The sequence below is a fragment of the Danio aesculapii genome, chromosome 15, assembly GCF_903798145.1.
Source record: "Danio aesculapii chromosome 15, fDanAes4.1, whole genome shotgun sequence".
Classification (NCBI taxonomy): Eukaryota; Metazoa; Chordata; class Actinopteri; order Cypriniformes; family Danionidae; genus Danio; species Danio aesculapii.
Genome location: NC_079449.1, coordinates 32,771,941 through 32,784,706, shown reverse-complemented (window position 1 = coordinate 32,784,706; position 12,766 = coordinate 32,771,941). Strand labels below are relative to the sequence as shown.

Here is a 12,766-nt window from a genome sequence, read left to right as displayed (position 1 = left end):
GAGCAAGCTGAGTAGCCTGCTATGAGTTATGAAGTCCATTCCTAAAGCAATATCAAATTTAGTATTTTAATAAAAGTAACAAAAACACTGTTTTGGCTTCAAGAGTTTTGTGCAAGTGACAGATGAGATCAGTACTGTCTACCTGTGTTCAGATATGAAATAATAACCATACACATACCAGCTGTACCTATATTTGATTAAATGGTTTTATTAGTTTGTGTCCTCACAGTTATATCACTCAAAAACTGAATATCATAATGTGCGCTTGAGAGGACTGAAAAAGTTTATGAAACAGCCTCGTGGTAGAAGAACTTTGGACCTGGCAACCCTGATCACCGCACAGCCCACTGTTAGCGGTCCAGCGCTTCGTCTAGACTAGAGGGAGTAGTTTGTAACATGGATCGCTGGAGAGGCAGAGTTGCTCTTGTCACTGGAGCTTCAGTCGGAATAGGAGCTGCAATCGCAAAATCTCTTGTCCAGCATGGCATAAAGGTGGTCGGATGTGCCAGAAATGTGGAGCAAATAGAGGTAGGTAGGGTACGGTACAAGCGAACAACACCTTTAGCCTGGTTTGCTACTGGATCCATAATAATCGCGTGTTCTTTTGCAGAAACTGGCAGCTGAATGTGTCAGTAGCGGATACAGCGGCGCTCTATTTCCATATAAATGTGATCTTTCTGTAGAGGATGAAGTGTTGTCCATGTTCTCCTGGATCAAGACTCAACACAAAGGTGTTGATGTGTGCATTAATAATGCTGGTTTAGCTCTGCCAGAGCCTCTGTTGAATGGCAAAACCAGCGGCTGGAGAACTATGATGGACGTAAGTAAAACAGTTGCGAAGTGAATTGAAACGAAAGAGTCAGCCGTTCGTTTTCGCAAATCGGTTTCGAATAGTTCGTTTGAATGAGCCGGTTGAACCGAGTCAGTGATTCAGTGACGTCAGCACGTTTTGTTGTTGTTGTTGTTTCCCATCTTTTTAATGCATAAACGACTTGCAGAACAATGCCAGGGGTGTACATAAAAAGATATGAAGAGCATAACAGAGTTAAGCGGATGAAAATGATGATGATAACAAAATAAAATTTAAAAATTACAAATAATGCTCACAAATAACTCACTATAACTTGCATGTTTTAAACATATACACAGTTTTTACAGCTTTTCACAGTTTTTACTCTCCCTGTATCCCTTCTTTTCATGCAAGAAAGAACATTTACAAACACACAAAGTGAACTAAAAGTGTTACATAAGTAAATCCCAGCAAATTATACAAGTTTAAAAGATTTACACCAAGAACAAGCTTTCATGCAATATAATTATTAGATTATTTTAAGGACGTATAAATAATTTTTTTTTTTCTGAAAATAAATAAGCAAGGGTGTTTCTTTGAAAATGTACATTTCTGGATGTAAAATTTAGTCAGAAAGAGCTAGCTGTGTCCCTTTTTAATATTAATGTCAGGGTAACAAAAACAGCATGGTAAAAATGTGTTACATAGAGTTTTACAAAGAGGTAAAGCATCAAATAAGCACATACAAGAAAATAAATTAACTAAAGTACAAACAGTAGATAATATAAAATACGTCAGCACCTTCTCTCTGATCTAACAATGTGCTTATTACGTTGCTGTGTTTTGGTTTTAGGTATTTATTAAAATTGCATTAAAGAGCGCAAAGTTTGCTGCTGTGTTTCAGCTTATAAAACGTTAGAACCCAAATATGTTTAGAATTTAGGTGGATGGGAAAATTTAGGTGGCTGCTCTCATTTAGCAGCTCTCATAAAACCCATTTAAAATCCTTTTTTAACCCATTTAATGCCAAATTTGTATAGAAAATTTACACAAACTTCACACCTTCTTTGTTTTTTTAAGTTACCTATTGGTCAGTACTGTGACCTTTAATGCACTAGCAGGAAGTATCTAAACACATCTGGGGCCTGTTTCAGAAAGGAGGTTAAGTGAAAACTCAGAGTATTTTAACCCTGAAATGAGAGAAACTCTGGGTTTTCTATTTCAAAATGGCAGGTTTGTTAAACTCAAGAAAGCAGGGTAAGTCAAGCCTGTTTCTGAAAGAGAGGTAACTTTAACTCGGGGTCAGTTACTGTGGTAACTTACTCTGTGAACCTAACCTGGTCAGGAGCAGGTTTTATTCTATAAAGTCAGAGTTTCTGTCGGTCTCCTCCCCTTTTTTTTTAAAGAAGAAGCAGTATTTCTCACCTTAGCCTTACATTTCCACCCACATAATTTAATGCTCATTTTGGAGATGCGCATAAAAAATGATTGATGGAAACGTCATGATGCACATAACTTTTGAAAATATGTATAAAAACACGTGCGTAACTGAGTAGGATAAACTTTTATTTGATAGTAAAGATGCGCCTAAACACTTTTACTGAGCACACTGTAAAACATCTCAAATGTTGTTTTGGTCATTCATTCTAAAACACCTTAACTGTTATAGTATTGATGTTATTATATTATTAATGATCTCCAGAGCGTCTGGAGCATGTCAAGAGCGTCTGTTCTCCACGTCTCATGGCTTCAAACGCCACCACGCGTTCATTGTGTGTCAGCATTGTCTTCTGAGGCGCAAGAACATTTATTAAATAAAAAAAAGATTCACGTAGCTTCTCCTACCACATTAACTTCTGTTTTTACTGTTGATATGTGTCGTCAGTTTAGGGACATGTACTGTTACTAGATTATTGGGATTATTATTCTTTCTAAAAACTATTGTTTAGTTCTGCTCACATTCTAAATGTGATATCCACCTCTACCACTTGATTAATTATAGAGCCAGACACACGAGTGCACTTTTAAATCTATTAAAACTGATCAACGTGTGTAAAAGGGGGAACATCTGTAAAATTTTTATAAACGTCACACATAACATTACTTATTTTATTATACTTAAATATTTAAATACTTTAAATGTAAAATTACGCATTAACTTGAGCAGCTATGTTTCCCCAACGCTAACACGCTGTGTTGCTTTAAAATATATGCTTGTATTTGCTAAATTTGCATGAGCACATCAAGTTCAACTGGAAAAAGAAATGGTGATCTCATAATCACTCGTAATATCTGCGCTCTATTGATAATGCCTTTTTATAGTCGCGGTGTGAGCTCTTAACTCTGAGTTGTTCTACTCTAAGTTGATTGACCCAACACAGATCCGCTATTCTGAAACCGAAAACTCAGAGTTTTTAATCTCTCAGTAAATCAACTCTGAGTTCAAGTTTAAACTCCGAGTTGGTTGAACCTCCTTACTGAGACAGGCCCCTGGTCAAGAGACATGGAAACTATTTAATCAAAACAATCACATTTTATTTCAAGTGAAAGTTTAATTCCTTGTCAACAACAACAGCAACATTTGTAGAGCTTCCAGAAAAATATTTTTATCTGGACCTTTTTAGGGAACTACTCACAGCATCAGAGATTACATAGTGTAGGTTCTGCATTTAGTTTGAAACTTTGTTTCTGTTAAAAAAAGGGATGTTCAAATGTGTGTAGTAAAATTTAAATTTGCATGTACAATAAAGGTGACAGTTACACCCCTTTACTTGTTACTTGTTTACAATAATTACTCTATTTTGTATTGTACGTTGTGAAGCATTCAGACTAAAAAGTTACTTTTGTTTTAGGTGAATGTGATTGGCCTGTCAGTGTGCACCCGTGAGGCTTACCAGTCCATGAAAGAAAGAAATATTGATGATGGCCATATCATTAATATTAACAGGTTTAGAAGTGTTCATGTTTTTATGCCTGTATTCAAATGTCAGCCTGTGCCAGGCAGCAGTATCATTTGATATTCATAAATATTGTGTTATGTTTTAGTATGTCTGGGCATCGGGTTGTAAACAGTGCCTATACACACTTCTACACCGCTACTAAATACGCAGTGACCGCTCTCACTGAAGGTTTGAGACAAGAGTTACGAGAAGCCAAAACCCACATACGTGCCACAGTAAGAGCAGATTGAAGAACACTTTATTTAATATGATTAGTGTATGTGCAATGATTTATTTGGTACTAAGAGCGCTCTTTCTTTAACAGAGTATATCTCCTGGTTTAGTGGAGACAGAATTTGCCTACCGACTCTTTAGTGAAAACCAAGACAAGGCTTCTGCCACCTATAAAAGTATAAAGGTATGGACAAATTGCCTTTATGCAACTTGTTGTACTTTATTGTGCACTCCTTTTAGTAATGAAAACTCATATTTCCAGTGCCTGCAGCCAGATGATCTAGCAAAAGCAGTGGTGTATGTCCTAAGTGCTCCTCCTCATGTTCAAGTAAGCATTAATCAATAGAGAAAAGATGTGTTTGTTGATATGGTTTGATTACAGTTTGAGCTGCGATGTTACTCCACAATTGAATTATTATTTTAACTTTTATATACAGTGCATCCTGAAAGTATTCAGAGCGCTTCACTTTTTCCACATTTTTGGTTACAGCCTTATTCCAAAATGGATTAAATTAATTTATTTCTTCAAAATTCTACACACAATACCCCATAATGACAATGTGAAAAAAGAGATTGAAATTGTTGCAAATCTATTAAAAATAAAAATTCTGAAAAATCACATGTACATACGTATTCACAGCCTTTGCCGTGAAGCTCTAAATTGACCTCAGGTACATTATGTTTCCTCTGATCATTCTTGAGATGTTTCAGCTGCTTAGTTCACCTGTGGTAAATTCAGCTGATTGGACACGATTTGAAAAGGCATACACTTGTCTATATAAGGTCACAGGGTTGACAGTGCATGTCAAAGCACAAACCAAGCATGAAGTCAAAGGAATTGTCTATAGATCTCAGACACATGATTGTCTTGAGGCACAAGGCTGGGGAAGGTTACAGAAAATTTTCTGCTGCTCTGAAAATTCCAATGAGCACAGTGACATGACCCGTAAGTGGAAGATGTTTGGAACCACCAGAACTCTTCCTAGAGTTGGCCGTCCATCTAAGCTGAGTGATCAAGGGAGAAGGGCCTTAGTCAGGGAAGTGATCAATAACCCAATGGTCACTCTGTCTGAGCTCCAGCTTTCTTGGAGAGAGGAGAACGTTACAGAAGGACAACCATCTGTGCAGCAATCCACCAATCAGGCCTGTATGGTAGAGTGGCCAGACGGAAGCCACTTCCCGCCTGGAATTTGCCAAAAGGCATCTGAAGGACTCTCACACCATAAGAAACAAAATCTTTGGTCTGATTACACTAAAATTGAACTCTTTGGAGTGAATGCCAGGTGTTACGTTTGGAGAAAACCAGGCACCGCTCATCACCAGGCTAATACCATCCCTACAGTGAAGCATGGTGGTGTCAGCATCATGCTATGGCGATGTTTTTCAGCAGCAGGAACTGGAAGACTAGTCAGGATAGAGGGAAAGATGAATGGAGCAATGTACAGAGACATCCTGAATGAAAACCAGTTCCAGAGTGCTCTTGACCTCAGACTGGGGTGACGGTTCATCTTCCAGCAGGACAATGACCCAAAGCACACAGCCAAAATATCAATGGAGTGGCTTCACAACAACTCTGTGAATGTCCTTGAGTGGCCCGACCAGATCCCAGACCTAAATCCTATTGAATGTCTCTGGAGAGATCCGATAATGGCTGTACACCGTCGCTTCCCATCTAACCTGATAGAGCTTGAGAGGTATTGCAAAGAGGAATGGGCAAAACTTCCCCAAGACAGGTGTGCCAAGCTTGTGGCATCATTTTCAAAAAGACTTGAGGCTGTAATTGCTGCCAAACATGCATCAAAGTATTGAGCAAAGGCTGTGAATACTTATGTACATGTGATTTTTCAGGTTTTTTATTTTTAATAAATTTGTAACAATTACATTTTTTTTTCACGTTGTCATTATGGAGTATTGTGTGTAGAATTTTGAGGAAATAAATGAATTTAATCCATTTTGGAATGCGGCTGTAACATACATAAATGTGGAAATAGCGAAGCGCTATGAATACTTTGCGGATGCACTGTAACTTTTTTTTTTTGCTTCTTCATCTCCAGATTGGTGACATTCAGATGAGACCTGTGGAACAGCTGACATGACCAGATACAATGTTTAGATTTCCTGCCATTTTAATCATCCTGAAAGCTTATTGATGGTTTGATCTTTAACCATGTTAAATGTAGAACTGACAGAAACAATATGAATATCTTTGTGAATAATTTGTTCACTCCAAATCTTATGAAATGCAAGAACACTGCTCATGTGACTGATCATGAAATTTACATTTTATTATTATTTTAGTGAATATTGTTGAATATATTATGCAAAAGTATTCTTGGTGCAAGAATTGAATCATTGGTAATTTGCAAAATGCAGAGTTAGTGTCATTTATTTTACTTGACATCGTAAAAATGATTATTTACAGACAAACATAAGTGTTTTTTTAATAATTATTTTTAGGGGTTTTCACCTTTATTGTATAGGACAGTAGAGAGTATTGACAGGAAAGCATGGGGAATAGAGAGAGGGTTGAAGGATCGGCATAGGACCACGAGGCGTAAATCGAACTCGGGTTGCCGTGAGCACTGAAGTGCTAGACCACTGGCGCTAACTCAAACGTAAATGTGTTGAGGAAGTCTTACTGTAATATCTGCGCTTAGTTCTGAGCTCCAATATTTTCAAAAGGTATAGTGGAAAGAAAGATTTGTGCTATGCTTTTCTTGTTTTAAGTGCTTTTAATAAATATATATATATATTTATTTGAAAAGTGTCAATTATGATAGCAATCTTTAAGGGCCTACACTTCCACATAATTATTCAATCATTTTTCTGTCTATAATAAATAGGCTTCATTTTTAAAATTCCGCTTGAAAAAATACGTATATAGTAAATTTATAGTTAGTACAGACCCGAAGTCGAAAGACTCACCCCTCATTGACAAAGGTCCAGAATTTGTCCCATACACAAGCTCATTTGTCCTGTTTTGACTGCTAGGCCATAATAAATTGTAAAAATGAAGAAGGCTTTACGACCAAGCAGAATCCTCTTTTGGCTGTTGCTTCAGCGTGACTGAGAAACGTTGAATGTGCTGGCTAGTTTGTGTTTGCCTAATAAATGACAATAGGCTAGTTTTTCATTTTAAACTTGAACAGCATCCATTTTTTCTAATGATAGATGATGTAATAAATTTGTATTTGAAAAGTAAGTATTGTTTCCATATTATTTCTTCTAAATATTTAGGAAATGTTTTTGGTACATCAAAAAGCGTGGTTATGATGACCATCTGACAAGCTAATCCAGCAAAAGATTGTGTTTAAAAAGTATTTAAACATCATAATTAAATAAAAAATTAGGCTAATAACTGCAAAAGTTTAAGAAAAAAGAGCCAACCCTTTCACCAGGCTGGCTACAGGCCTGTATAGTAAATGCATTATACTGTATATGGGCAACAAGGCGAAAACTGATTTTGACACCTAAAAGGAGGCTGAATAATATGAAAAATATATAATAGAAAGGTAGTAGATTTTTTATAAGTAAGTTTTATTATTAGTTTGACAAAGAAAGAGGAATTTGAACTAAATTAAATATATTTTTGGATTTATGATCAAAGGAGATAAAAGTACCCGTAGTTAAGGAATTACTCATTTATAATATTATTTACAACTCTTTGTCAATGAACGCTACAGTAGACTGAGCTATAGTGAACTGATAAACTAATCAATTCTGATGTACACTTTGTTTTTTAATGCAGTAAATAGTGGTGTAATGTAGCGTAATATGTCGAAAAATTTGTAGACCTACATTACTGGTCAAAAGTTTGGGGTCAGTAAGATTTTTAAATGATTTAAAATAAGCTTCTCCTGCTCACCAAAGCTGCATTAATTTAATCATAATTACAGTACAAATTGTGAAATGTTATTGCACTATAAAATAGCTGTTCAAAAATAGTTTATAATTTAATTTAATCATTTATTCCAGTGATTTTACAGATGAATTTTCAGCTTCATTACTCCAGTCTTCAGAGTCACGTGATTCTTCAGAAATCACTTTAATATTAATTATTATTGTTATTATTATTAATAGTAACAAAAGCAATAACAACTGGAATAATAACTTACATACAATAAGAAAGCAGTTATTTAAAATTGTAATAAATATTTAACAATTCAACATTTATTAAACATTTAATATATGCCGCCTTGATAAACAGAATAATTTTCTTTAAAAAAAATATGGAAAAAACAACAACTGGTATACACTACCGTCAAAAGTTAGGGGTCAGTTTTTCTCATGTTTTTTTTAAAGAAAATTATTCATCAAGGCGACATTTATTAAATTACCAGTAATTTATTAAATTACCTTTAGTATTAATATTAATAGTAACAATAATTATTATTATTAGAGCGATCTCTGAAGGATCATGTGACTAAGACTGGAGTAATGAAGCTGAAAATTCATTATTACAGGAATAAATTATTAAATAAAATTATAAACGACATTTGAACAGTTATTTATAGTGCCTGACAATAAAATTTCACAATTTGTACTGTATTCTTGATCAAATAAATGCAGCTTTGGTGAGCAGGATAAACTTAAAACATTTAAAATTCCCACTGACCTCAAACTTTTGAGCAGTAGTATGTTGGGTAATTGCTTATTAATAATGGCATATGGACTACAGAATTACCACAACTGTTTTATTCGAGTACTTTAGTGTAATAAAAAAAAACGCTTTAGTATTTGATATTATGGAGTGTGTATTTTAAATAATTTCCTGCGACCGCAAAAAAATATTGGAGGAACTGACGTGCTTCATGTGCTCAGATGCAGCCTACACAACAAACGGGCGTTGCCATTAGCTAGATTTTCAGCGAGTGTTCGTTGACATGGAACTGCAGTGAGGATCATTACAAACAAGCAGCTCTTCGGTCAGAGCGTTGCAAACTTTATTTGCACTAATATGGATCGCTGGAGAGGCAGAGTTGCTCTCGTCACTGGAGCTTCAGTTGGAATCGGAGCCGCAATCGCAAAATCTCTTGTCCAGCATGGCATGAAGGTGGTCGGATGTGCCAGAAATGTGGATCAAATAGAGGTAATTTGGATTATAGCCTAGTAGAGGAGGATTTGCGTATGATTCTGTCAGGTGAACGTTACTGTGTATAAGAGGGAAGCACGAAAATGATGTCTGTACAGCTTTTATAACCTAGTTCCTACTTTTTAAACGCTTACAGTTTTCTGGTTCGCTGAAGTATCCTGTGGGGAGAAAAAAAATGACCATTCATGAAAAATTTTAACTTCATTTTCCACACTATACATACAGGTTTGGAAGAACATAAGTGAATGGATATTATCAAAATGGTCATTTTTTTCGACGTCTAGTTGATCAGATGTCTTCGTTAATATAATCTTATTGTTTGAAATGCTTTACACAAGCAATTTCATATATTTTTATACAGTAGGTTGTATCATGCCACAGACAAGTGTGTTAAGGCCAAAGTTCTTTATTTGGTATAATAATTAACCTCTTTATTACAGTCAGTTTTGTTTTACTTGTTTTATTAGTTTGCTCGGCTATTGCTTGTTGATCTGCCAAAAGTTTTTGCCTTCATCAAATGTAAAACTCAAAGTGTATATTTTCTTTTGCAGAAACTGGCAGCTGAATGTGTCAGTAGCGGATTCAGCGGTGCTCTGTTTCCATATAAATGTGATCTTTCTGTAGAGGATGAAGTGTTGTCCATGTTCTCCTGGATCAAGACTCAACACAAAGGTGTTGATGTGTGCATTAATAATGCTGGTTTAGCTCTGCCAGAGCCTCTGTTGAGTGGCAAAACCAGCAGCTGGAGGACTATGATGGATGTAAGAAAATTACAGAATTAAAAAAATATAACCAGGGGGAATGTCTAATGGTAGTCATCTTCATATCTTGCAGGTGAATTTTACAGCCCTAGCAGTGTGCACCCGTGAGGCTTACCAGTCAATGAAAGAAAGAAAAGTTGATGATGGCCATATCATTAATATTAATGGGTACAATGCAACACAATCTCATGGCAATTCGTAACTTTTTGATTTAGTGGCTAATTCGTACAATTTAGTACGATTTGCTCATCCTCCAATGATGGTTGGGTTTAGGGGTGGGGCTAGGGGCCACACCTTCTTTTTATAATCGTACAATTTTGTACGACTGAACTCGAATACAAATATACGAATACGAATTTGTACAAATTAGCCACTAAACTGACAAAACGTAAATTACGTTTTCTCGTGAGATCAGGCTGCAACAATGTTTTACTGGATGCATATTTTCTGCTTTTACACTGAATCATGCTGCATCTGAAAATATCTTACTGTGTTTTTAGTATGTGTGGACATCGGGTCCTTCATAACGCCGATTTGCACTTCTACACCGCTACTAAATATGCAGTGACTGCTCTCACCGAAGGTTTGCGGCAAGAGTTACAAGAGGCCAAAACGCAAATACGTGCCACAGTAAGAGAAGAATGATTAACAGATGGGTTCCAGAAGTAAAAACGTTATTCATTTTCTCCATAAGGAAATAGATTTTTAACAATAAGTGAAAGAGGCGAGGTGGTGCAGTAGGTAGCACTGTCGCCTCACAGCGAAAAGGTCACTGGTTCGAGCCTCAGCTGAGTCAGTTGACATTTCTACAGTATGTGGAGTTTGCATGTTCTCCCAGTGTTCGCGTGGGTTTCTTCTGAGTGCTCCGGTTTCCCCCACTGTCCAAACACATGCGCTATAGGTGAATTGAATGAACTAAATTGGCCGTAGTTTATGTGTGTGGATGAGAGTGTATGGGTGTTTCCCTGTACTGGGTTGCAGCTGGAAGGGTATACTGGATAAGTTGGCGGTTCATTCCGCTGTGGCAACTCATGATAAATAAATGAAAATGAAATTAAATAGTGAAAGACATGCAGAATGTGTGAGACCTACTTTACCCAAGATGCTGTGCAGAAAATTTCACAAATCAGCTTAGCTTCACCCACTCCAATAAACCACAGCATATTACGCAATCAAGCCTCCTCAAAATACATGAACTTTGCAAAAAATTTGTAATAAATTTTTATTGATGCAACCAACAAACTTGAACAATTATTTTAAAATTCTACTATTTATTTATTTATTTATTTATTTATTTGACATGGACACCACAATTACACTGGACAACCAAATGCATTTGTTTAAGTGTTTTAGCAAACTTGCTAACTCTCAACACCTGTCCACAGGAGGCTTGACAAAATTGACAAAATGGAACTATAATAAAAACATATACACAGCATTATAATTCTTTACATAAAATTACTGGAGCAAAGGCAAAAGCAAAGGCGACATGATCCACCAAACTAACAGAAGACTATGCAAACACTGCTGTTTTGCTTATAACCACTTTTTAAGAACACTACTAAAAATATTTAGATTACTTTCTGATTTTAAGCTAACAGGTATTAGCTTATACTATTATACTATTGTTTTTCATTTGATAGTTTCATTTACTGTAATTCATGAGATTGTACTTTTTTCCCCGTGTGATTCCATTAAATACAGTTTTTGGGTCAGATTTTCATATACTTCTTTGCCTCAAAGCAAAGTTTGTCATGTTGTGATGCACCAGAATTGAACAAAAATCCTTATGGGAAAAATGAATTCCAAAAAGACTTGAGATCCATGCTGTTAAAAAAAACGACAGACACTGTAAATATTTATTTTTTTAATAGAATTTGAAAACATATCTTTCCACTAATAAGGCTCCTTTTTTCTTTTTATAAGTCTATTTGTCCTGGATTAGTGGAGACGCAGTTAACCTACCGACTCTTAAGTCAAAACCCAAAAAAGGCAGCTGACATCTATAAAAGTATTGAGGTATGGACAAATGCCAAATCTTAACTGTTGTATGTCTGAGTTAAGTGTTTTAATATTTAATAATATCATTTACAGTGCCTGCAGGCAGATGATATAGCAAATGCAGTGGTGTATGTCCTAAGTGCTCCCCCTCATGTTCAAGTAGGCATTATCCAAAAACTTTGGCTAACTTTTTTAGATAGAACTTTTGGGTAGAATTGATTTGTAACCTGAAGTTTTTCCTTTTGTTTTAGATCGGTGAGATTCAGATGAGGCCCGTGGAGCAGCTGACATGAACAGGATCAAGCATCTTTGACAGTTTAATCACCTCAAATGGTTTATATAATGTTACAGAGAAAACCACAGGAATGTACTTTTTCTACACTCCAAATCTAAATGAACAGATCAGTTAAAACAGAATCAAACATCTCTAACATGAAGTCTTTAATTATGATAAAAGCCTGCAGATTATCAAAAATGACAGGCATGTCTATTGTAATTGTATACCATGTTGTTAAAGTAATTGCAAAGTCTCTTATATTTAAAATGTGTTCTTTAAGAACAAAGAACTGTCTCATTATGAAGTTAAGTGGCTGAAATGATTTGAGAAAATATGCTTGTGGTAATGAGTGCAGATTTGATTTAACCCTTGATTAAAAGTTATTTTTTTATTCAAATTACTTTTATTCAACCAAATCAATATTTTTTTTTTTACCAGAAATAACAAGCTTCTCCCAAAAGATAATGTAAAGAGGATGCATAAGAGGTATTATTTTGGAAAAAAAAATCAATTCTCAGCTATTATTTACATTTAAACAGAAAGTGTCATGTCCAACACTATTCATATCTCTTTTCAGTAATCAATAGAAAAGCCTTTATTGGCTATTGCAGCAATCAAGTGCTTCCTTTAATTGTTGACCAGCTTTTTTTATGTCTCCAGTGTATGTTTGCC

General features: G+C 35.5%; 2 protein-coding genes across 2 annotated transcripts; both read left to right on the top strand.

Moving 5' to 3' along the window:
* The first annotated feature begins 329 nt into the window (after window positions 1-329).
* LOC130242426 (dehydrogenase/reductase SDR family member 11-like) lies at window positions 330-6,548 on the top strand. The gene is made up of 7 exons (XM_056474541.1): window positions 330-528; window positions 611-820; window positions 3,643-3,737; window positions 3,836-3,965; window positions 4,055-4,147; window positions 4,226-4,291; window positions 6,018-6,548. The coding sequence occupies exons 1-7, from the start codon at window positions 397-399 to the stop codon at window positions 6,057-6,059; spliced, it is 768 nt and encodes a 255-aa protein (XP_056330516.1). The 5' UTR covers window positions 330-396; the 3' UTR covers window positions 6,060-6,548.
* Window positions 6,549-8,746: 2,198 nt separating this feature from the next.
* Window positions 8,747-12,483, top strand: LOC130241782 (dehydrogenase/reductase SDR family member 11-like). The gene is made up of 7 exons (XM_056473733.1): window positions 8,747-9,052; window positions 9,607-9,816; window positions 9,890-9,984; window positions 10,317-10,446; window positions 11,743-11,835; window positions 11,911-11,976; window positions 12,069-12,483. Exons 1-7 carry the CDS (start codon window positions 8,921-8,923, stop codon window positions 12,108-12,110), a joined length of 768 nt encoding a protein of 255 aa, XP_056329708.1. The 5' UTR covers window positions 8,747-8,920; the 3' UTR covers window positions 12,111-12,483.
* The last annotated feature ends 283 nt before the right edge of the window (window positions 12,484-12,766 follow it).

Excerpts from the sequence above, each read along its gene's own strand:
- LOC130241782 (XM_056473733.1), top strand. The coding sequence starts at position 8,921 with ATGGATCGCTGGAGAGGCAGAGTTGCTCTCGTCACTGGAGCTTCAGTT. Across the intron at positions 9,053-9,606 it reads GAAATGTGGATCAAATAGAG|AAACTGGCAGCTGAATGTGT; the intron begins GTAATTTGGATT and ends TTTCTTTTGCAG. Across the intron at positions 9,817-9,889 it reads GCTGGAGGACTATGATGGAT|GTGAATTTTACAGCCCTAGC; the intron begins GTAAGAAAATTA and ends CATATCTTGCAG.
- LOC130242426 (XM_056474541.1), top strand. The coding sequence starts at position 397 with ATGGATCGCTGGAGAGGCAGAGTTGCTCTTGTCACTGGAGCTTCAGTC. Across the intron at positions 3,738-3,835 it reads CATATCATTAATATTAACAG|TATGTCTGGGCATCGGGTTG; the intron begins GTTTAGAAGTGT and ends GTTATGTTTTAG. Across the intron at positions 4,148-4,225 it reads CCACCTATAAAAGTATAAAG|TGCCTGCAGCCAGATGATCT; the intron begins GTATGGACAAAT and ends TCATATTTCCAG.